We start from the raw sequence: 15,392 nt of genomic DNA, 5'->3' as shown, positions 1-15,392 counted from the left end.
TCTGGGTTATAGGAGGATAGATGTGAGAGAAGCAAGAGAGCGTGCTAGAAATAGGATTGAATGGCGAGCAATTGTGACGCAGTTCCGGTAGGCCCTGCTGCTTCCTCCGGTGCCTTAGATGACCGCGGAGGTAACAGCAGTAGGGGATTCAGCGTTATGAAGCTTCATCTGTGGTGGGTAACGGGGGAGGGTAGGCTGTGCCACCCTAGCAGTACCAGCCGAATTGGTTGAGTCCCTTGTCAGGCTGGGAGGAACGTAGAGAGGAGAGGTCCCCCCCACCTTTTTTTTTTTTTGTTTCTTTTGTTTGATGTCGGCTACCCCCCAAAACTGGGGAAGTGCCTTGGTATATGTATGTATGTATGTGATCTTTCATACTTCTCTAAACTATTACTCTGCAGCCATTCTTCAAAAGCCCTCTTTTTCTCTTCCACTTTTACCTTCACTCCTTCATTCCACCATTCACTGCCCTTCCTCATGCGGCCTCCAACAAACTTCTTGCCACACACATCACTTGCAATCCCTACAAAATTTTCTTTTACTAACTTCCACTCCTCCTCTAAATTACCAGTTTTTCTTACTTTCACTTCGTCATATGCCATTTGCAACTTTTCTTGATATTTACTTTTTACCCGCGGTTTTATTAGCTCTTCAACCCTCACTAGCTCCCTTTTACATCCACCTACTCTATTCCCCCATTCTTTTGCTACAACTAATTTTCCTTCCACCAAAAAATGATCAGACATACCGTTAGCCATACCCCTAAACACGTGCACGTCTTTCAATCTTTCAAACATTCTTTCAATTATCAGCACATAATCCATTAATGCCCTTTCTGCCACTCTTCCATTTGCCACTCTTACACATTTATACTTGTTTTTATCTCTCTTTTTGAAAAAGCTAGAACTTATCACCATCTCTTGCTCAACACACATATCTACCCGTCTCTCACCACTCTCATTTTCACCTGGTACGCCATACTTCCCAATGACACTTTCTACCTCTCCAGCGCCCACTCTAGCATTTAAGTCACCCATGACAACTACATAATTCCTTCTACTCAGTCCTTCTACACACCTAGTTAATTCATTCCAGAACTCATTCCGCTCTTCTTCACTTTTCTCACAACCTGGCCCATACGCACTGACAAAAGCCCAACATTTCCTACCCAACCTAACCCTTACCCACATTAACCTAGATGATATCTCTTTCCATTCCACTACTTTACCTGTCATCCATTCACTCAGCAATAAAGCCACACCCTCTCTTGCTCTTCCCCTTTCAATCCCAGACACTCTACCAGACATTTCACCAAACATCACTTCACTTTTCCCTTTCATCTTTGTCTCACACAAAGCCAATATATCCATCCTTCTATTCCTAAACATACTTCCAATCTCACATCTTTTACTCTCTATCGTACTACATCCACGCACATTCAAACACCCCAAAACTAGAGTGCACAAGAGAAGTGCATATATGAGAGTAACATGACAAAGGCCACGCAGATGGAGAAGGACGCCCCATAAAAGAGTATAGCCAGCAAACCTGACACAAAAAGTTTGATGACTTTAACATCATGATTACAAATGCTAAGGATAGTATATTTGCATAACATTACCTCAATGAATATTCTAAGAACCTAACACAAAAAACCTAACTACAGAGATATACTAAAATTCTTGTATGTTACTCATCTTTTTTTAATACTGTACATTATACATTTTAAGTAACAAACAGTTTACTTACCTACGATGACACAAGCAACACTTTCTGGCAGATAATTCAGCTTTGTCTTCAAAAGGAAGAAAATCAGGATCACACATAATGCTGCAAGATTAAATGAAGTTATTAAACTACAATATGACTTTAGTACAGAAAATTGTGCTTCTATCACAGCAACCTGACAAAAAATATTCTAAGAATACCTCTCAATGTTCTGATTTTCTCTTTGCAAGATGAAATACAAAAATGACAAATTCGAAGATAATTTGTATTTTTCCTAACCATACAAACCTTAGCTATTTACAAAGGGTTTACTTTTAGCGCAGCTGAAATGACGAGCCAATAGTTTTTAACGAGGGTTAATTACCCCCGCGCTAGTTAGCGGGGGGTGGGGAAGGGTAGCTTGCTACCCCTCCCCCCTCCACACACCGGTGACTTGCTTCACTTCACTTAGAGGTAGGACTTGACTTGGGGGTCAGGGATGGCGGGCACATATGTGTAAATAGCTAAGGTTTGTATGGTTAGGAAAAATACAAATTATCTTCGAATTTGTCATTTGTTCCGTAACCGAAATACAAACCACGCTATTTACAAAGGGTGACTTACCCCTTAGGAAGGGTGGAAAGTCCCCAGCCTTACTGACTTCGGCTTGCCCGGGGGCTCGATCCCTTAGTGAGCAGCACTAGAGAGAGGGAGCCCCTGTACCTCACAGGTTCCTAGCATCGCTAGGAACGAGTGGCCTACATAAGTAGTGTGAGGAGGAGAGTGTGACTCGTCCTATGAAGTTGACCTTGAGACCTTCAGATAGGAATTCTAGGATAGGACGTTCCCCATACCACCTCGTCAGGGTATGGGAGACGCAACAGTATTAAGCTTAATACTAGGAGCACAAAGAAGCATGGGTTACCTGCAGAGGTCGAGGTCAGCTATGCGAGGACCAGGATGCTGCTTCCCCAAGAGAGGGGAGAATGAAGAAAGAAGTAAGGGTCAGACATACTCTTTCATTCACACAGACTAAGACCGGGTAACAACGCCCTCAACCTACTGCTACTTGTCCAAAAAGGAGCCTGAGGTTAGACCAGCTGTTGTGCAGCCACCACAGGGCCGATAGAGAACGTATCGAGGCTCCTGTGGGTCACGTCTTGCAGGTAGTGGGCTGTGAAGGTCGTTTGACGCTTCCAGACCCCCGCTTGAAGTACCTGCGTCACAGAGAAGTTTCTCTTGAAGGCCAGGGATGTAGCAATACCCCTGACATCGTGGGCCCGAGGGCGACGTGACGGAGGAGGGTCAGGATTCAGGGCATGGTGGATAACCCTTCGAATCCAAGCAGAGATGGTGTTCCTTGTGACCCTCCTCTTTGTCCTGCCTGTGCTCACAAACAAAGCTCGCACATGAGGACGGACTGCAGCCGTTCTCTTCAAGTAGTACCTCAGACACCTCACTGGGCATAGTAGCAGCTGGTCTGGGTCGTTTGTTACAGAACGGAGACTCGCGATCCTGAAAGAGTCGAACCGAGGATCCGGCACTCCAGGATTCTGAGTCTTGGCCACAAACTCAGGGACGAACCTGAACGTTACCTCCCCCCATCCCCTTGAATGGGCGATGTCGTACGAGAGACCATGAAGTTCACTAACTCGCTTGGCCGAGGCCAAGGCGAGTAGGAAAGCCGTCTTCCAAGACAGGTGGCGATCGGAGGCCTGGCGTAATGGCTCGAAGGGAGGTCTCTTGAGAGACCTGAGAACTCGAACCACGTTCCAAGGAGGGGGTCTCACTTCCGACTGGGGGCAGGTAAGCTCATAGCTACGTATGAGTAAAGAGAGTTCTAGCGATGAAGAAATATCCACGCCCTTCAATCTGAAGGCCAAGCTTAAGGCTGAGCGATAGCCTTTCACTGCCGAGACAGAAAGGCGCATTTCTTCTCGCAGATACACAAGGAAGTCCGCTATTGCTGGAATAGTGGCATCGAGTGGAGAGATACCCCTTCCACGACACCAACCACAAAAGACTCTCCACTTCGCTTGGTAGACTCCCTCAGAGGACCTTCGCAGGTGCCGAGACATTCTCTCCGCAACCTGTTGCGAAAAGCCTCTCTCCGCGAGGAGACGCTGGATAGTCTCCAGGCGTGAAGCCGAAGCGAGGCTACGGCCCTGTGAGGGACACCGGAGTGGGGTTGTCTGAGAAGCTCGTGTCGTGGAGGAAGCTCCCTTGGGAGTTCCGTCAGGAGTTGCAGAAGGTCCGGAAACCATTCCGCGTGATGCCATAGCGGAGCTACTAGAGTCATGGAACAGTTGACCGATAGTCTGGTCCTGTTGAGCACCCTTCTCATCAGACAGAATGGTGGGAAGGCGTACACGTCGATGTTGTCCCACCGTTGCTGGAAAGCATCTTGCCAGAGTGCCTTGGGGTCCGGGACTGGTGAGCAGTACAGGGGCAGCTTGAAGTTCAAGGCTGTCGCGAACAAGTCCACCGTCGGGGAACCCCACAAAGTCAGGACTTTGTTGGCTATCTGAGGATCCAAAGACCACTCGGTACTCACTATCTGCGAAGCCCTGCTCAGACTGTCGGCGAGCACATTCCTCTTGCCAGGAATGAAGCGAGCTGATAGTGTTATCGAGTGGGTTTCGGTCCACCTCAGAGTCTCTACTGCAAGATGGGATAGCTGTTGCGAAAAAGTGCCTCCCTGCTTGTTGATATAAGCCACTACCGTGGTGTTGTCGCTCATCACCACCACGGAGTGACCCGCCAGGAACCGTTGGAACTGTTGAAGGGCCAGAAAGACGGCCTTCAATTCTAGCAGGTTGATGTGTAGGCACTTTTCTGATTCTGACCAAAGGCCTGAGGCCCTCTGGTTCAGAACGTGCGCCCCCCACCCTTCTTTTGACGCGTCCGAAAACAGAGTCAATTCCGGGGGAAGGACGAGAAGACTCACTCCCTTTCGCAGGTTCTCGTCGGCCAGCCACCACCGCAAGTCCGTCTGTTCCAGAGACCCCATTGGGATCAGAGTGTCCGGGGAATCGGATCCTTGATTCCACCGGGACTTGAGCCGCCATTGAAGGGATCTCATCCTGAGGCGGCTGTTTGGAACCAGACGGGCCAGGGAGGATAGGTGGCCCAAGAGACGCAACCACGATTGGGCGGGGAGTTCTTTTCGCCTGAGGAAAGGTTCCGCCACCCTCCTCAGCCTTGCTATCCGGTCGTCTGATGGAAAGGCTTTGTGGAGATTGGTGTCTATTAGCATGCCTAGATAAACCAGTCGCTGGGACGGCTGCAGAGAGGACTTCTCGAGGTTTACCACGATCCCCAGATCCTGGCAAAGATCTAGAAGCCTGTCTCGGTGTCGAAGAAGGGTCGACTCCGAGTCTGCTAGGATCAGCCAATCGTCTAGGTAACGAAGGAGACGAATGCCGTTCCTGTGCGCCCAAGTCGAAATCAGGGTGAACACTCTGGTGAACACCTGAGGAGCTGTGGAGAGACCGAAACACAGCACCTTGAACTGGTAGATCTTGTTGTCTAGGCAGAATCTCAGGTACTTCCTGGAAGACGGATGGATTGGGATCTGGAAGTACGCGTCCTTTAGATCCAGTGTACACATGAAGTCTTGTGGTCTCACCGCAAGTCTGACTGTGTCTGCTGTCTCCATGCTGAACCGGGTTTGTTTGACAAACCTGTTCAGAGCCGAGAGATCGATGACGGGTCTCCAGTCTCCAGTAGCCTTCTTTACAAGAAAGAGTCGACTGAAGAAGCCTGGAGAGCCGTCCACGACCTCCTGGAGAGCACCCTTCTCGAACATGGTCTTGACTTCGGCCTGAAGGGCCAGCCCCTTTGCCGATCCCATGGCATAGGAGCTCAACGACACTGGATTCGCTGTCAGGGGAGGTTGAGATGACGTGAACGGGACGCGATAACCTTGGCCGATCACCGAGATCGTCCAAGCATCGGCCCCGAGATGTTGCCACCTGCGGACGCAACGCTGAAGGCATCCCCCCACAGGTGGACACGCAGGGGGACTGCCACCCCTAGGGCTTGCGGCCGCGGCCGCCACCCCTAGAAGTCTTGCCTCCCCTGGAGGACTTACCACCCCTCTTGACCTTGGCTGGAAAGGGCTGGGGCTTAGACACCACTTTCTTAGCTGCCGGTGCCTGTTTTGGAGCCTTACGAGGCTGTTGCTGCTGTTGTGGCGGGGCTGGAGGCTTATAGGGCCGAGTTGTAAGGGCCCTGTGGAGGAGGGAGTCCGTGCTGGATTTCCTCCACCTCTCAGCCGTTCGCTCCAAGTCTTGAGGCTCAAACAGGCTCTCCCCCAGGAGGGAGGCATGTCGGAGCCTACACACATCTACGGCGGGGACCTTCGGATGGAATCTCTCGGACACAGCATCGCGACGCTTCAACACCGAGTTGGCCCACAGGGTGGTAACCTGGTGCGCCAAGAACTCGATGGAGCGGGTGCCCGAGAGCAAGAAGGTCTCTAGGGCCTTCCTATTGGTCTCCTTGGACAAGTCCTCAGATCGCAATAGGATGCCCAGAGATCCTAACCAGAAGTCCAGCCACGAAGTGGCCTGCATGGCACACTTAGCGACCTTCTCGTGGTTAAGGATCTCTGCCGCCGAGAACGACACCTGCCGGGCAGAGAGTTTCTCCAAGGGAACTCCCTTCGCCAGCTCCTCCACAGAGTGATGGAGCGGAAGAGCGAGGTTGTGCTCACCCAGGATCTCGAAATACCTCCTCTGCTGAAGGCGAGGAGGAGGGATGAGTTTGTTCCCGGCAGTGGAACGACTGGAGGAGGCAAGAAGTGCGAGCTGAGCATTGGCCCTAGCTCTGGCACTCTTCAGCCCCCGAGACCAGGGCAGAGCTGCACTGGTCTTAGGGGCCTTCCGAACGTCGAACACTTCATCCAGAATTGTGTCTTTGCCTTCACGGGGGGGGATGACTGGATCCGTAAGACTGTTAAGTTGCCTTATCAGGCTTAGGACCTGCCAGAAGGCATGTTCGGACTCTTGCTGTTCTCCTCCCTGTGGGCTGGCAGCTAAGTCTCCTGCCCCAGGAATCTCTTCCTGGGGTGATACGTGGACATTCCCCTGGGTAGTCATGGGTTCCTGTCGAATCCTTGCAGAGGATTTAGGGATGGTCTTGGAATCCTTGGGCTCCCTCCTAGGAGGGATACAGGATCCCAACAACGAGGTTCGAGGGGCCCCTTCCTCACGAGACAATTCTCCTGCCTGAAGCGAAGTCTCCCCCCCTGGTGCCGGGGGGAAGACTACCGGTCCACTGGACTCACCTGAGGACGGAAAGGCCTCGTCCACGGGAGAAGGAGAGAGTACTCGTGCAGGAGAGGGGACCCTCGAGACCGACCTCTTGGGAACCAACTTCGCCCTGGGGGAAGTCACCACGAAGTCCACTCCTCTCTTTCTCTTCAGCGAAGGAGAGACAGCCGCTGGTTTGTTACCCTGGCCGGCGAGTGCTGGTTTCATAACCCTCACTAACGCCCGTGCCAGCGGACCAAACCAAGTCTGCTGCTCAAAGGACACAGAGTCCGAAATCCTCGCTAAGGTGAAAGGGATCGGGCGATCCTTTGGAGTGGACACGACGGTACCTGCCTGAAAAGAAGGTGGGGAAGAATGCTGTAATGACCTGTCCTCGTCCTGCAATACCAACCTGTGCTTGGATGGAGGTGATCCCGAGTGCCGTCTAGGAGCACGCGTCCCTGCTGCTACCACCGGCTGTGGAATTCGCCGCGAACTATGGTCGCGCGAGGGTGAACGGTCGCGCAAAGGCGAATGGTTGCGCGGGCGTACAGGCGAGCGGTCGCGCGGGCGCGCAGGCGAGCGGTCGCGCGGGCGCGCAGGCGAGCGATCGCGCGGGCGCGCAGGCGAGCGATCGCGCGGGCGCGCAGGCGAGTGGGCGTGAGGGTGGGCAGGTAAAGGAACACGTGTCCGAGGCGACGAACGCAAGCGATGGCGCGACGGCGAGGGATCGTGCTGCCGCGTAGGTGAAGAAGATCGCTGGCGATAATGATCACGTGATGGTAAGCGATGGCGAGCAGCATGTGAAGGTGAATGATTGCGCGCAAGAGGGCGGTCGTTCAGGGTTGAGCGATGAGGAGCAGCATGCGTAAGCGGGCGATCGTTCAGGGTTGTGCGATGGCGAGCAGCATGCGTAGGTGAATGATCGCGTGAAAGGGTGCGATGGTGATCAGCATCCGCAGGAAGGCGATCGTTCAGGGTTGTGCGATGAGGAGCAGCATGCGTAAGCGGGCGATCGTGCAGGGTTGTGCGATGGCGAGCAGCATGCGCAGGTGAATGATCGCGTGAAAGGGTGCGATGGTGATCAGCATCCGCAGGAGGGCGATCGTTCAGGGTATTGCGATGAGGAGCAGCATGCGAAAGCGGGCGATCGTGCAGGGTTGTGCGATGGTGATCAGCATCCGCAGGAGGGCGATCGTTCAGGGTATTGCGATGAGGAGCAGCATGCGTAAGCGGGCGATCATGCAGGTTCGTGCGATGGCGGGCAGCATGTGAAGGTGATCGCTGGCGAACTGGTGATCGCTGGCGAGCTGGTGATCGCTGGCGAGCTGGTGATCGCTGGCGAGCAGAAGGTCGACGCGTGTCCTGTGAGAGGATAGGTTCACGAGCAGGAACGGGAAGATCGCTGGCGCGTTGGCGAACATGTGTTTCTGACACACGATGGTGAGCAGGGAGTTCAGCAGGAACTAAAGGGTGGTCAGAGACCGCAGGGCGATGGTCCTCAAAAGAGCGCTGACGCTCGGAAGAGAGCTGACGAGCAGGAGAGCGCTGGCGAGGGGGGCGAACCTCAGGAGAGAGCCGACGAGCAGGTGAGCGTCGGCGAGCAGGAGAGTCTTGGCGAGCAGGAGATCGTCGACGAGCAGGAGATCGCTGGCGAGCAGGAGAGCGCTTGTGCGCTGGCCCTGCTCGCGTAAGGGAAGAATCCCTTAGCCCCGAAGGGACCGTTGCCCGTCGGGTGACGAGTTCTCCAGAAGGCGAAGATCCGGCAGGAGATGGAGAGCGGTCCGCAGAGAGGTTCAAGGAGGGCGGAGTAGTCGGTTGAGGCTGACGAGGAGAGTCCCCCCCGGAGGACGAAGACCCAAAAAGGCGCCTCTTAGTCCCCCTGTAAGGGGAAGGGAGGCCCTTGTGGCGTAGAGGGCGGTGAGCCTTACGGCGGAGGCGGCCTCGGGGGAGATCGTCGGGACCATCGGTCCTCCGAAGGGGAGTCTCCTTCAAAACACTTCCCTCAGAAGGAAGCTGGGCAGCAGTCGAGACCGAAGGACTCACTTCCCCCTTCGAAGGATGCACGGAAGGAGGAGGAGAGCCTAGAGCACCATCACCAGCAACAGCACCTGCGTCGGAAGGCCCAGCCACGTCGGAGGCCTCTGTCACCACGACGTCGACAATAGACAGAGGGTCTACCTCCGCTACCACCGGCGACTGTTTAACAGCGGCCCCCAACGAGACAAGGTCAATAAGAGCGACCCTGGAGGGCAAGCCCTTAAGCCCCAGGGACGACCAAATCTGCAACAGATCATCACTGGATAAAGAATTATTATCAATAACCTCCCCCGGAGGAGGAGGGGGAACCGCCTCGCTATGGGAGGCGACGCCCTCTCCCCCCACCGAAGGTAGGGAAACAGAACAAGGGCCTGCGCTCCCACTCGGACGACTCTCCTTAGGAGGCGGACGAGGGGGAGCTTCGGAGGAGGTTTGGGCGGCGGAAGAAGAGTCCCGAGAACCTTCCTCCTTCAAGGCTAACCCCGGAAGAGAACGGTCTCTCTTGGACTTCTTCTTACGCCGACGGCCAAACCTCTCCCACTGGGAGGCAGACCACTCCCTACACTCACGGCACATGTTATCCTGGTCGCACCGTCGGCCCCGACATTGAGGGCAGAGGGTGTGAGGATCCGTACTCACGTCCGACATGAAAGTCCCACAAGGACGGCCGGCAACTCCAGGGCATGTCCGCATATTAAAAGAAAATAACTGAAGGTCAACTTCCAACCAATCACACAAGCTGTAAAGAAAAAGAAGAAAATTAAAGGCTGTCAGCGAAGGCGATGAACAGACACGTCTGATCACCGCCGAGCCAAAAGTGAAGAGAAGCAAGTCACCGGTGTGTGGAGGGGGGAGGGGTAGCAAGCTACCCTTCCCCACCCCCCGCTAACTAGCGCGGGGGTAATTAACCCTCGTTAAAAACTATTGGCTCGTCATTTCAGCTGCGCTAAAAGTAAACCCTTTGTAAATAGCGTGGTTTGTATTTCGGTTACGGAACAACTAGACTATTAGATGAGAAAAATTAAATCATCCCAGACAAATAAACAAAACAACTAGGCATATTACCAACCTAAAACACATAAGATAAGAAATATGGAGAGAGATGACAAGTGTTCCTGTTCTGCAGCTCCTACAGCAGGTAAATCTGCACTTGCATGGCACACCGTAGTTTCGTTGCTTGACTCCACATCAACAACACCCCTGAAAAGTCAAACAGGTTCTTCTTAAAATTGATAGGAATGAATTTGATTTGTGGAATTTGAGAGGTCCTACAGCAGAATGAGGAAACCCAGAAAATGACAAATTCGTAGATAATTTGTATTTTTCCTAACTATACAAACCTTAGCTATTTACATGGGGTAATTACTTCAGCGTAGCTGAATGACGAGCCATGAGAATTTTAACGAGGGTTTACTACCGCTAGTTAGCGGGGGGTGGGGAGGGGTAGCTTGCTACCCCTCCCCCCTCACACACACAGTGCGAACTCCACTTTACTTAGAGGTAGGACTTATCTTGGGGGACAGGGCTGGCGGGCAAATATGTGTAAATAGCTAAGGTTTGTATAGTTAAGAAAAATACAAATTATCTACGAATTTGTCATTTGTTCCGTAACTGAAATACAAACCACGCTATTTACATAGGGTGACTTAACCCTTAGGAAGGTTGGTAAGTCCCTGCCATACTGGCTTTGGCTTCCCCGGGGATTCCATATTCGAGCGTTTAAGTACTCGGACAATACGGAATCCCTGCTCCTCGCTAGCGGTCGTGAAACTGCCGCAGCCTACGTAAGGTGTGTGCGAAGGTGAAAAGTGACTCGTCCTAGGAAGTTGACCTGGAGTTCCTCAGAAGGAAATCTAGGCTAGGACTCTCCCAATACCACCTCGTCAGGGTATGGGGACATGACAGTATTACACTTAATACTAGGAACACAAGGAAGCATGGTCTACCTGCAGAGGTTTGAGGTCAGCTGTGCAGAGAACCCAGGATGCTGCTTTCTCCAAGGGAGGAGAGGATGAAGAAAAGAATAAGGGCCAGACAGATCTTTTCATTCATGCAGACTAAGACCAGGTAACAATGCCCTCAACCTTCTGCTACTTGTCCATTAAGGAGCCTGAGGTTCAGACCAGCTGTTGTGCTGCCACCACAGGGCCGATAGAAAACGTATCGAGCCTCCTGTGGGTCATGTCTTGCAGGTAAAGGGCTGTGAAGGTGGTCTGACGCTTCAACACCCCCGCTTGCAAAACCTGCGTCACTGAATGATACTTCATGAAGGGAAGGGACATAGCTACGCCCTTGACATCATGCGCTCTAGGGCGATGTGACGGAGAAGGGTCAGGATTCAAGACCAGGTGTAACACCCTGCGAATCCAGGCTGAGATGGTATTCCTGGTGACCCTTCTCTTCGTTTTCCCAGTGTCAACGAACGAGGCTTGAACCTGGGGACGAACTGCAGCTGTCCTCTTGAGACACTACCTCAGACTCCCTACTGGCAAGGTAGGAGATGGTCTGGGTCATCTGTTACAGGATGGAGACTCGAAACCTGGAAAGAGTCGAACCGCGGGGTCCGGCACTCCCGGGTTCTGAGTCTTGGCAACAAAACTCAGGGACGAACCTGAACGTTACCTCCCCCTATCCCCTTGAATGGGCGATGTCGTATGAGAGACCATGTAACTCACTTAGCCGAGGATAAGGCTAGCAGGAACACTGTCTACCCGGTAAGGTGGTGATCTGGGGCCTTATGTTGTGGTTCGTAGGGAGGTCTCTTTAGAGACTTGAGGACTCGAACCACGTTCCAAGGAGGAGGTCTCACTTCCGACTGAGGGCAGGAGAGAACATGGCTTTGTATGAGGAGAGAGAGTTCCAGCGAGGGAGAAATGTCTATCCTTTGAGCCTGAAGGCAAGACTTAAGGCTGAGAGATAGCCTTTCACAGCCGAAACTGAAAGGCACATTTCATCCCGCAAATACACGAGGAGCTCCGCTATTGCTGGAAGTGGCATCGTGTGGAGGGATACCCTCTCCACGACACCGACCACAGTAACTCGCCCCTTCGCCTGGGAAACTACTTCGGAAGACTTGCGCAGGTGTCCTGACATCCTTTTCGCAACTCGTTGCGAAAATCCTCTCTCTTTGAGGAGATGCTGGATAGTCTCCCGGCGTGAAGTCGAAGCGAAGCTATGGCTTTGTGGAGGATGTTGGCATGTGGTTGTGTGAGTAACCCGTGACGTGGAGGGAGTTCCCTCGGAGGCTCCGCAAGGAGTTACAGAAGGACTGGTGAGTCATTCTGCGAGAGGCCCTAGCGGAGCTATGGAGGTCATTGAGAGACTGACCGATACTCTGGTCTTGTAGAGTACTCTCCTCATCAGCCAGAACGGGGGAAGGCGAACACATCGATGTTGTCCCACCGTTGTTGGAAGGCATCTTACCAGAGGGCCTTGGGGTCCGGGACCGGGGAGCAGTACAGCGGGAGCTGTAAGTTTACTTGTGAACGAAGGTTCTGGAGTGGAAGGTGAGACCTTCCGGACTCACCAGTGGTAGCTTATACATCCCCCCCCGGAACCCCCCCAAGCGGCGGCTCGAGCCCTAAACCACGCCCCCTTGGGCGGAGTTACCAGGGACGAGCGGGTTGACTCGGCAATGGAAGTCACATTTTTGAAGTTGTAATAGAACAAAAAATAACACAGAAGTGGTTGAGCTTACCTTGGTTGTGCAAGTTATGAAGGAATTACTGTGAAGGTGCAAATTGTTGGACATAAAGGTCTTTTTACTAGTAAATTCAATCTTCTTGTGCTCTCTTGGTTGATATGAATATTTTAAGATTCCAGTTAGTTTGTTTTCTGTGGAATAATAGTGATTGTATGTGTGTGTTCTTGTATATAACCTACTCTGTTGAATTATGAAGTTGTTAGAATATTCCCTCCTAAGTACATGGTCTCCTCGGCTCACGGGGGAAGGGTTGGAGGGTGACCCAGACTTTGAGTCCGGAAGGTCTCACCTCCCACTCCAGAACCTTCGTTCACAAGTAAACTTACAGTTCTGGAGAGGGAGGTCTCAACCTTCCGGACTCACCAGTGGTAGCTAGGCAGATGCTTAATGGGGCTTGAAGATGAAGTCCAGCGACCACAGCATCGAAAGCTCCCTGTAAGCCGAGGAGAGCATAGTAAGAGCTGAAGACAGAGTCGCTTCTCCAATTCATTCTGGACATGATTTCTTGTATAGATACTCCATTGTATAGCAGTCTTGATGAAGCTTGACCCCTTATAGAGTGGAAATTCGTTGACTGTTTAGTTGCATTTGGGTCGGCTCTGAAAATGCACTCCCTAAAAAGTTGTCTCATTTTTTGTAGAGACATTATCTTGAAGTGTTCATCTAGCCATATGTGGTCTTTCCTGTCTATGTTTCTTTCCATACAGACTTTGTTTGTGTATTCCAAATAGAAGTTCAATTGTCTGACTGGACATATTTTTGGTCTGTTAGGAAGCTTCCTAAAGCTGATCTCTATTGGCGTGTAGTTGTTCTTTTGGTTTTTGGCCATGAAGGAAGGGTGGTTCCGTAAGACAATGTGTTCTGGGGTGAAGGTGCTCCTGGAAATGCAGAGATTGTTAAATTGATTTGCTCTTAAAGGGCAAGCTAAGGCTACTAGGAACAAGGTTTTCTGTGTCAGTAGTAAGGTAGAGTTATCTCTCGTGGTGTTGAGAAACGAGATTACTTTGTCTAGATCCCAGCCAGGGAACTGGTGAGAATTTCTAGGTTTCCTTCTATTAACTCCCGATATCATTGCTTTGACATATTTGTCTTCTGCAAGACAGTAACCTGGGAAATAACCTGACAAGATAGGACCTAAAGCAGCTCGGTAGCTCTTCAGGGTGTTGTAAGACAGTCCCTTGTCTATAAGGTGATTGAAAAATAAAATAATTGCTAACAGGGGGAATTTGTTGTCTCTTCCATACTCCTTGTGAATGAAACTTTTAAAAATGTTATATAAGTTTTCATACTTGTGCAAGGAGCTGTCCCTCAAGCTGACAGCAATTTTGGAGCAAACCTCAGGAGGAAAGACGTTAGGGAGCTGATCCTTTAAATTTTGAAGGCGATCAAAGTTGATTGGAGCTTTGCTGAGGGTGAGATACAATCCTTGAGAACTATCTGGTAGTCTTCGATCTTCACAATATATCGTTTGTGCTGCTTCGCGACTGACCTCACTAATGGAATCCATGGTTCCGTCCCCTGCGATATGGAGCAGAAAAGCATATTATTATTGCATTCTTTATAGATTTTAAAAGCTACTTTGTGTAGTAAGAATCCTGGTGGAAAGGCATAGAGAGGTGTTGATCCCTTCCAGCTAATCGTAAGTGCATTATTGCTGATGGCTTTTTGGTTTGGAAGAGATGAACAAAACTTTTTGCACTTAGTATTGAAGCCATTAGAGAACAGATCTATTTCCGGGGTGAAATTGAAGTCAGAGCAGATTAAGGAGAATAGACTGTCACTGAGGGAAGTTTCTGTGTGAATGGAACCCAGGTCCCTGGAAAGTGAGTCTGCAATGGTGTTACTTACTCCCCTGATCCATCTGGAATTTATCTGTATGTTGTGATCCTTCATGGTACTAAGTATTTTCCTGACCAGTTCATGAGCTAACTTGTTTCTGATACTACCCTGTTTCCTTAGCCAACAATTAGTAACCTTTGAATCAACATGTATTAAGACTACCTTATTGTATAACCTTGTGGTGAAGTGTTCCAAAGAATAGAAGCAAGCTAATAACTCTCTTACATTGATGTGAAGGGAGGATTCTTCATTTGTCCAAGTTCCATTTATTGAGAGCATATTACCCGCTATTACTAGTGCACCTCCCCAACCCTGGTTGGAAGCGTCAGTGAAAAGTTCTGCATCTATTTGTGGTTTTGGAATGTTAACCTCTCTGTACATTTGTCTCTGTTCCCATGGCTTTAGGTATTTTTTGAAGGTGTGGGGAATGATTTTGTACCCTGAATTAAAATAACTGTGGTATCTGTGGAGATATTTAAGATGGAATCTTCCCAAGCTTGTATAGGATGCACTGAAATTTAAAGCTCCGATTAACATTTGATAGGAATGCAGGTCAGATTTAACTGAGTTGGAGAAAGCTTTGGCCAATTCGACACACTTCTCTATGTTTTTCTCACTGGGATTCATAGTTTTCTTAATCATATTATAATGCACTCCTAAAAATTCAATTCTTTGAGTCGGTTCAATTGTAGATTTTTTAAGTGAGATATTCCATCCTAAGTCTGACAAGATCTTAATGACTAGCTGAATGTGATTTTTACATTTTAAATAATCTTTTGCTAATATAAGAATATCATCAAGGTAATTGAATATTAAGATGTTATATGAAGTTCTAATATACTTGATCACCG

The 15,392-nt window shown here is 50.5% G+C and overlaps 1 protein-coding gene across 2 annotated transcripts in view; it reads right to left on the bottom strand.

The window, feature by feature from the left end:
• Nhe1 (Na[+]/H[+] hydrogen exchanger 1) overlaps positions 1-15,392 on the bottom strand; it is a 236,014-nt gene that overhangs the window by 121,286 nt on the left and 99,336 nt on the right. For both annotated transcript variants that reach the window (XM_068353486.1, XM_068353487.1), the window contains exons 4-5: positions 10,069-10,199; positions 1,747-1,827 (exon numbers count right to left, since the gene is read on the bottom strand). In XM_068353486.1, the coding sequence (XP_068209587.1) occupies positions 1,747-1,827; positions 10,069-10,199 (212 nt within the window). The remainder of the gene's footprint in view (positions 1-1,746; positions 1,828-10,068; positions 10,200-15,392) is intronic.

Source organism: Palaemon carinicauda, chromosome 30, assembly GCF_036898095.1.
Source record: "Palaemon carinicauda isolate YSFRI2023 chromosome 30, ASM3689809v2, whole genome shotgun sequence".
Classification (NCBI taxonomy): Eukaryota; Metazoa; Arthropoda; class Malacostraca; order Decapoda; family Palaemonidae; genus Palaemon; species Palaemon carinicauda.
Note: the sequence above shows the minus strand (reverse complement) of the source record. Positions and strands in the feature narration are given on the sequence as shown.